Source organism: Bombyx mandarina, chromosome 19, assembly GCF_030267445.1.
Source record: "Bombyx mandarina strain Sakado chromosome 19, ASM3026744v2".
NCBI classification, from domain to species: Eukaryota; Metazoa; Arthropoda; class Insecta; order Lepidoptera; family Bombycidae; genus Bombyx; species Bombyx mandarina.
In genome coordinates this window covers 3,482,773-3,492,322 of record NC_143225.1, presented here as the reverse complement: position 1 = coordinate 3,492,322, position 9,550 = coordinate 3,482,773, and the positions used below count along the sequence as shown (strand labels likewise).

The window sequence follows — 9,550 nt, the reverse complement described above, 5'->3', positions numbered from 1 at the left end:
AGAACGACCGACAGTAAGCCTTGCCCTAAGGACAAGCCTGCGTCTAAACACAACTCAAGAGGACGACGGTAAGCCTCCGCTGTTAAGCGTGAGCCCGCTCCAGCCGCGACGTGACGCACAGAGACGACAGTCCAGCTGCTTCTCCAATTCTAACTCACCCACCATCAATCAGCATCCAGAACATAACTACCAGCATCCTGCTCCTGACGAGGCAATGCGGTACGACGTGCTTCTGTGAGTGCTCTACACTTCAAATTCTCCGAAAAATTTCAAAGTCCTTAATCTTAATTTTAATTTTCTAAATTTATATTTAATTCTAACCTGTATTTCAAGTGCTATTTTTGTATTCCAATTTTATCCAGCACATCATAATTCAAATCTAAATGTCAGTCAAATCGGAATCTTCAAAGAAAAGCGAAATGACGGACAAAATTACCTTATCCTTTTTAACCAAATTCATCAAAACTTATAATGGGGACAGAGAATCACTCCCCGCGTTTTTAACTAATTGTGATAATGCAATGTCCTTAGCTAGTTCGGATCAACAACCCGTCTTATGTAAATTTATTATCTCACAATTAGAAGGAAAAGCCCAAGTCGCATGTAGTCTAAAAACGTTTACTAAGTGGACGGAACTAAAAAAGTGTGTGTGTCCGCTCCGACGCACGACTGGAGTTTACTGGATATAAAAAATTAAACGAAACAATACGAGAAATAGTTCTATATTACGACAACACGATACACTACAGATTATTAACAAATTAACGAGACACAAAACAAACGACTAACAAATATATGAAAATACAATAATGAGAGAAACGCGCGATCAGTACGAGGCTTTGTGGCGGACTGCCGGCGCATGTACTAGCATGTCACACGAAATGCGCATAACGCATTTCGTGTGACATGCTAGTACGATTTTGGTCCCCATAATTTTCATACCCCGGGCCTATATATGTAAATCGATTCTAAAGGAGTAAACTCCAAAAACTTTTTAAGATCAACCTTTGGAGAGAAAAAACACTCCATTCATTTACTTTCTGATTTGCAACATTGTAAACAATTATTAAATGAGGATGTTACTAAATTTTCCTTAAGAATTGAACAAATATTAACGCGTATTCATTCTAACATTCATTATAGTTGTAAGGACGAAAGGGAGCTTCTAGGCAGAACCGCAGCCATGGAGGATCTTGCCCTTAACACATTTTTATTGGGATTAAATCCATCACTATCTAATATAGTTCGTTGTAAAAATCCAACAACCCTCAGTGACGCCATACAATATGCAATTGATGAGGAAAAAATATTCAATTTATACAAAATTAACGCAAAATCCCAAAAACAATGTTCGGTCTGTAACAAAGCGGGCCATACTTCCTTAGAATGTTTTAAAAATAAAAAAAAGTGTGTGTGTCCGCTCCGACGCACGACTGGAGTTTACTGGATATAAAAAATTAAACGAAACAATACGAGAAATAGTTCTATATTACGACAACACGATACACTACAGATTATTAACAAATTAACGAGACACAAAACAAACGACTAACAAATATATGAAAATACAATAATGAGAGAAACGCGCGATCAGTACGAGGCTTTGTGGCGGACTGCCGGCGCAGCAGCCCGGCGCGCATTTCGTGTGACATGCGCATAACGCATTTCGTGTGACATGCTAGTACGATTTTGGTCCCCATAATTTTCATACCCCGGGCCTATATATGTAAATCGATTCTAAAGGAGTAAACTCCAAAAACCTTTTCCAAAAAACGTTTTCCAAATACATCATCAAAATAATTTTAATAAAAATCTAAAACCTAATTCAAATAATTCTTATATTAAAACGTGTAATTATTGTAAAAGAACCGGTCACACGATTACGGAATGTCGCAAGCGTCAATTTAACGAGAATCGCCGCGAAAACGCAAATTCCGCGCAAAACGATAACTCGTATATTAGGTCTCATGTTGCACCTGCGCAACCGTGTGAACAAGAAAATTTAAACTAAATCGGATTTCGTTGCCGTGTCCTTCGAAATCTAATCAAAATCATAAAGACACGACTTATACTAAATTTTCTAAATTCACGACTCAACCAAAAGAATTGAGTTCTTCTAACTTCACGACTCAACCAAAAGAATTGAGTTCTTCTAAATTCACGACTCAACCAAAAGAATTGAGTTCTTCTAAATTCATGACTCAAATAAAAGAATTGAGTTCTCCTAACTTCCCGACTCAGCCAAATAAACTGAGTTCTACCAAGTTTATACCTCGACCAAAAGAGTTGAGTTCTCCTAAATTCACGACTCAGTCAAAAGAATTGACGAGTTCTACTAATGATAAAAAACTAAATGATAAAATAACAAACAAAAAATTTTACTCAAATTCAAAAACCAATCAATACAATTCTAATTTTATTCATTCTAAATTCATGACTCAATCAAGACAATCGAATGATAACAAAAATCAGGGCCGTACTCAGAGTCCGAATTCAAAAAATAATTTACCTAATTCTAACTTAGTTATAAATCCTAAATCTAAACTTATGTACGAAATTAACGATTACAGTAAAAAGGTGTCTTTACCTCATATTTACTTAAATTCTAAACATGCCTCTGAAAAACTATGTTTCCTTATAGACACAGGATCCACCATAAGTATTATAAAAGGATCAAGTTTATTAGAAGTCCCGAATCTCTCGAACGAAATCGTGAAATTAAAAGGGATTAATAGTTCAGAAAATCCTGTTGAAACATTAGGTACTTTCGAAATGGAATTTAATTTATATATATGAAACTTTTAAATACAAATTTCACCTTACAAATGACGATATTAATTTAATTAATTACGATGGAATTATTGGTAGCGATTTTTGCAATTATTTTAAATCGAACATCAATTATTTTTCTAAATCCTTATCTGTAATGAATCATTCTATTCCTATCATTTATACTCAACCAACTTATATCATTCCGGCTCGTTCCGAAGCCGTCATTGAATGCACAGTGTCAAATCACGTGCCCGAGCTTTTTCGTAATAACGAAGCTCTTGTTCTAGATCATACCTTATGTGAAGGTGTTTATGTCGCTAATTGCATAGTTACAATCAAACAAAATAATAAAATAAATATTTCTATTTTAAATACTACAGAGAGCGATATCGAAGTGAAAGATTATCACGTAACGTTAACGCCTCTCGAACGTGAATGTTTTGACTACGAATCTTGTTTTAATATTAATTCTAATGTAACTTCTAAATCTGATCGTATTAACAAAGTTCTAAGTCTTATCCGATGTTCTCATTTAAATGATGAAGAGCGTAAAGTTCTTTTAGAGTGTTGTTCACAATATACAGATATTTTTCACATCGAAGGTGAACCTTTAACTTTCACAAGTGCTATTGAGCACACCATAAATACAGGCAACGCACCTCCTATCCACGTTAAGTCATATCGTTTTCCTGAATGTCACAAAGAGGAGGTTGATTCTCAAATTCGTAAGATGTTAGAACAAGACATCATCCGACCTTCTATTTCACCCTGGAGCGCTCCGGTTTGGGTTGTGCCAAAGAAAATGGACGCTTCCGGTAAACGAAAATGGAGAATCGTTATAGATTACCGACGCCTTAATGACGTTACCGTTTCAGAGACTTATCCGCTACCTCTTATTACAGACATTCTAGACCAGTTGGGTCATTCCAAATATTTTAGTACGCTGGATCTTACAAGCGGATTTCACCAATTACGAACCAGCGCTCAGGACGCCCCAAAAACAGGTTTTACAATTAGCACTAATTCGAGCATGTCTGGACATTACGAATTCACCAGAATGCCTTTTGGGTTGAAAAATGCCCCTGCTACTTTCCAACGTCTTATGAACACTGTTCTATCAGGTCTACAAGGCCTCCATTGTTATATTTATTTGGACGATTGTATCGTGTACAGCCAAAATCTTAACTCGCACATTACCAAATTAAAATTGGTATTCGATAAATTTCGACAATTCAACCTCAAACTCCAACCAGACAAGTGTGAATTTTTAAGACACGAAGTCACTTATCTTGGCCATATTATCACCGATAAAGGTGTTTCTCCTAATCCCGAAAAAGTCAAGGCCGTTTCACAATTCCCAATTCCGAAAAATCCTAAAGAAATAAAATCATTTTTAGGCCTCATAGGTTATTATCGCCGTTTTATCGAAAACTTCTCTAAGTTAACTAAACCACTTACTTCCCTCTTGAGGAAGGATGCTGACTTCCTTTGGAACAAGGAACAGCAACACGCATTCGAATTCTTAAAAGAAAAACTAGTTACTGCCCCTCTACTTCAATATCCAAATTTTTCAGAACCTTTTAATGTTACCACAGATGCAAGTAATTACGCCATTGGCGCAATTTTATCCCAAGGTCAAATAGGCAAGGATAAACCAATAGCGTATGCATCACGCACTTTAAACAAAGCCGAAGGCAACTATTCCACCACTGAGAAAGAGCTTTTAGCCATCTTGTTTGCTGTTAAAACTTTTAGGCCATACTTATACGGCAACAAATTTAAAATTGTAACAGATCACAGACCTCTTGTGTGGTTATTTAATGTAAAAGACCCCGGTAGTAGGCTCATTCGCTGGCGTCTTAAACTCGAAGAGTATGACTATGAAATAGTTTACAAGCAAGGTCGTCTTAACTCTAACGCCGATGCTTTATCTCGTTGCCCTATCAACGCTATAAATATAAATAATTTGAACAATCTTAGTTATGAAAAATATTTTAAACTTCAATTTATAAACAAACTTCCAACATCAGACACTGTTATCGAAGAATGTTCTGAAAGTCTACATTTATCTAAATTTAATACAATCGCTTGCCCAGTTTCATTAGATTTTGATTGTTCTATACCTCACTGCGAGGATATCTTAAACCAACTCGAAAATACTGAAGAGTTACTAAATTCCGAACGCGAAGTTCTTGCAATTAAAAGTATTAAAAATAAAAATAAAACTTTCTACTTCTTATACACTAAAGTTCATCATTACGAAGAGACTCATTTTAGAGATATTTATAATTTATTAATTAAACTAAGAAATATGTTAATAGAGTGTGAAAATATCACAGATTTAGCATTACCAGATTTTTCAGACCCATTCTCTAAATTAAATTACACGAAAGTCTATAATATAATTTCCTATGTTTTCCATAATACTAATATCAAAATACATATTTATAAAAATAAATTAATTTATCCGACTCCAATAGAAGTCCCTAAAATTTTAAAGGAAAACCACGATTCACCTATCGCTGGTCACCCAGGATCACAACGCATGTATAAGCGCATTAAAGCTATGTACTATTGGAAAGGTATGCGTTCTGATATTGAACAATATGTAAAAAGCTGCAAACTTTGTCAAATTAACAAACCTCTACGTAAATCAAATAAAGCTCCGATGGAGATCACGTCTACATCTACTAAGCCGTTTGAACGGTTAGCCTTAGATGTCGTAGGCCCTTTGCCCGACTCAGGTTTTCAAAATTTCAAGTTTATTCTAACTTTACAAGATGATTTAACCAAATTCACGAGTGCTTACCCTATGGTTACTTCTACTAGTGAGGAGATAGCTCGTAATATCGTACATTTCATGTCTTTGTTCGGTTTTCCAAAAACCATTTTAACTGACCTAGGTACTTGCTTTACGTCAGAATTATTTAAACAACTAACTGAAATCTTAAAAGTAAAAGCTTTATTTGCAACTCCGTATCATCCTCAAACAAACGGAGCTCTAGAACGCTCACACGCTACTTTAAAAGAATATTTAAAGTCTTTCGTTAATGAAAATCAAAACGATTGGCATTGCTATTTATTTACTGCAATATTAGCCTATAATACTACTCCCCATTGCACTACTAATTATACTCCACACGAGTTATTATTCGGTTACAAACCGTCCATTCCAAGTTCTTTATATGAAAGCACCAGTAACACAACCTATAATGAATATATTCGCGCATTACAATATAGAATGCGTTTTAGTCGCGAAAAAGCGATACAAAATATTATTAACAGTAAAGAAAGGTCTAAACAATACTATGATACCAATTCTCGCGAAATTTTGTATAAAGCTGGTGATATGGTATATTTAAAACACCATCATAAATTGAGAAAAGCTCTATCGCCCATATGGAAAGGCCCTTACAAAATTACTAAAGTACACAATAAACATAACGTGACCTTACAAGTAGGTCGTAAACAAATTAAATATCATACCAACGAAATTAAACCTGCTACAATCTAACTTCTACGTCTAAACTTATTCTATGTGTTTATTTTCAGAATCTTATGCTGTCATGGCTCTTTACGCCACAGTCGCGCCGAATCGAATATTATCCCTATCGCGCATAGTCCCGGAATTTATTTTGAACCTACGACACATATAAGTTTTTATAACGACTATTGGAAAGTCGTCACGCACATTGACCTCATCTCTCTAGAACCTTATCTTAATAAAATACAAAATCTACTACAAGATACTCTTAACCTTTGTAATAAAATTCAGTCAAAAGATTTAAGTTTGTGTAATGACATATCTAGTCCCACTGAGGTCCTAATTCAATCTAATTTTAATAAATTAAAATCTTTATCGCACATTATTGATTATCGACCAATGCACAAGGTCAAACGCTCTCTAGAATTTGGAGGCGAAATTTTAAAGTTTTTCTTTGGTACATTAGACGCAGACGATGCGAGGAAATACGACGCTGCGATCGAATCATGTAAAAAGAGTGAGACAGAGATATTTCACTTAATGAGAGATAACATTCATATAATAAAGTCTACTATAAATAATTTTAATACGACTATCTTCAAACTTAATCAAAACGAGATTAAATTGAATTCTCAAATAAATAAAATGAACGAAATATTTTCTCAAATTACAAAAACTGATAATCTATTATTGTATAATTCTAAGTTAAATAATTTACTTAATATTATCGAAAGTTCTCTACTAACTATTTCAAATTTTCTAGACACTACATTAAGTTCTATATTATTTTCGAAGGTTAACATCCTACACCCTAGCGTAATTAGTCCCTTAGATCTTTATAATGAATTATTTAAGCATAGTAATCAAATAAATAAAAGGCTAGACTTTCCAGTCACCCTAAATATTCAAAATATTCATTCATTGATCGATGTTTCTAAGCTTAGTTCTTATTTCTATAATAATAAAGTCATATTCGTATTACGAATTCCTTTAATAACTCCAGACAAGTTCGTTGTTTATAATCACGATGAGTCACATCGCACTTTCGCTTTAATTAAACCGTCTAACTCGTACATCGCTTTAAGTGACGATAGACTGCATTATGCTATGCTGGATAATTTTGATAATTGTAAAATGATAAACAATAACTATTCTATATGTGAATCAATAACTATATACTCAAGTGTAAGTAATCCTAATTGTGAATCTAAATTATTAACAGAGGTTATTCTTTCATTGCCCTCTGAATGTATTTCTAAAATTTTATATGGTCAAATTGATATTTGGCAAAAACTACTAAATAACAAATGGATATACGTTCAATCAAATAAAAGTAAACTTACTATCAAATGTAATGACGTCATCCATGATTATTCTATCGAAGGAACAGGAATTCTTAAGTTAACAAACAATTGTATCGGTTACTCTAAGACCATTCAACTTATACCAACGAATTCTTACTCTTTTATTATTAAATCTCCTTTAAATATAAACTTTGATATTACATCCGATGATTGTTGTAAGAGAGACATACTTAATGAAAGTTTACCACATTTGTCGCCAATCTCTATTAGCAAAATAAATCTAGATTCCTTGAAATATGCTACGCACCAAATGGACAATTTAGAAAATGAATTAAATAATATTGAGAAACAATCTCATTTTATTAAATATGGCTCATACTATTCTACGTTTACTTATATCCTTATCGTGTGTTTGTTTCTATTTTTAATGTATAAGATTTACAGATATTTTAAAAACAAAACGTCCAATTCTGTATGTTGTATTCAAATATTTAACGGATGTTATAACACAAAATCAACCAATAAAAAATCTAAAGTTTCAAATTCTATCGAGATGACTGAGATATCATCCAATGATGAAGATAAAATGTCTATACAATCTTTGCCAATTAGGCAGAAGCAGAATTATAAATCTACTATTTATAATAAGGATCAATCCTCTTCAAACAGAAATTTAAATTTCTGATTTAATTATTTAATATAAATAATAATAATAATATATTAAACATGAATAATATTTTATATAATCTTGTAATTCTAATTTTTCTAATTCTAATTTTGAATGTTTTATACAAGTTTAAACATACATTGTAATGTTAATTTTAATACTAATTCCTAACTTTAATTTTATAAATATTATTAAGAACGAATTTTCAATATTTTCTGTTTTATTTTCTATTTTCAATTTAATGATTTAATGATTTTTGTAATGACTCCTCAAATTTTATATTATTTTCGTTTAACTACGCTTCATCTTATTGAGGATGAAGCTTCGTCAAAAAGGGGGAGCTGTTACACACTACTCTACAAAGCAGCTTTGCCCTAATCAGCTCGTTTACAAGCTAACTGTGTTTTCCATTAGAGTCATCATTTTTAGCTTTCATGTAAAATCAAATCATATTGATTAACCAGTTAGAATCTGGAAGCCGTCGCGAGCATACATAAATTTGAGAAGTCAACAATAGTGTTGTAAAATTGTGAAATCTAATAAAGACAGTTTAGTCGTGAAAAGAAGTTTTTGTGTTTTTTTAAAAAGAAGTTTGAGAAGAGCCGTGTAACAGTACCCCCGCCCTGCCTATTTCTGCCGTGAAGCAGTAATGCGTTTCGGTTTAAAGGGTGGGACAGCCGTTGTAACTATACTGAGACCTTAGAACTTATATCTCAAGGTGGGTGGCGCATTTACGTTGTGGATGTCTATGGGCTCCAGTAACCACTTAACACCAGGTGGGCTGTGAGCTCGTCCACCCATCTAAGCAATAAAAAAAAAACAATCGTAATTCATTGAACGTAATTTAGAACAATTATTAATCATAATTCATCCGTTACATTAGATTCAATGTTGCAACGTACCTAAATACTACTATAAGCAAACGGCATTTAGCATCTTGCTATCATTATTGATACTAAACTCAATTCTAGAGAGATTTTCAATATAATTACACATTTACATTTTCAAAGCACAAACAACACAAAATCTGCGTGAATGTGTTCTTAAGTAATGTGGGAAACCACTGCCCAATCCGGGTATGAACGTTTCGAGCTCTCGTAATGTGTCCAGCTTGAAGTAATGCTAAGATTCTCCACACACCCACCCAATACCGTCTTTACCATAAGGGCACACGGGGCCCGTGCCCAGGGCCCCCATTCTCAGGGGGCCCCGAAAGACAGATAATTTCTCTCACACGTTTATTCTCAAAACATTTTTTCGGGCACATTACACATTTTTTTCACAAATCAGTAATCAGAAGGCATATACTATGCCTATAATAGA

The 9,550-nt window shown here is 33.6% G+C and overlaps 1 protein-coding gene across 1 annotated transcript; it reads left to right on the top strand.

Moving 5' to 3' along the window:
- Positions 1-6,286: 6,286 nt before the first annotated feature.
- On the top strand, positions 6,287-8,331 carry LOC149500812 (uncharacterized; the record flags this gene model as incomplete). The annotated part of the gene is made up of 1 exon (XM_089735495.1): positions 6,287-8,331. A coding segment is annotated over one exon (1,959 nt), but the record flags the coding sequence as incomplete, so codon positions are not given.
- Positions 8,332-9,550: the final 1,219 nt, after the last annotated feature.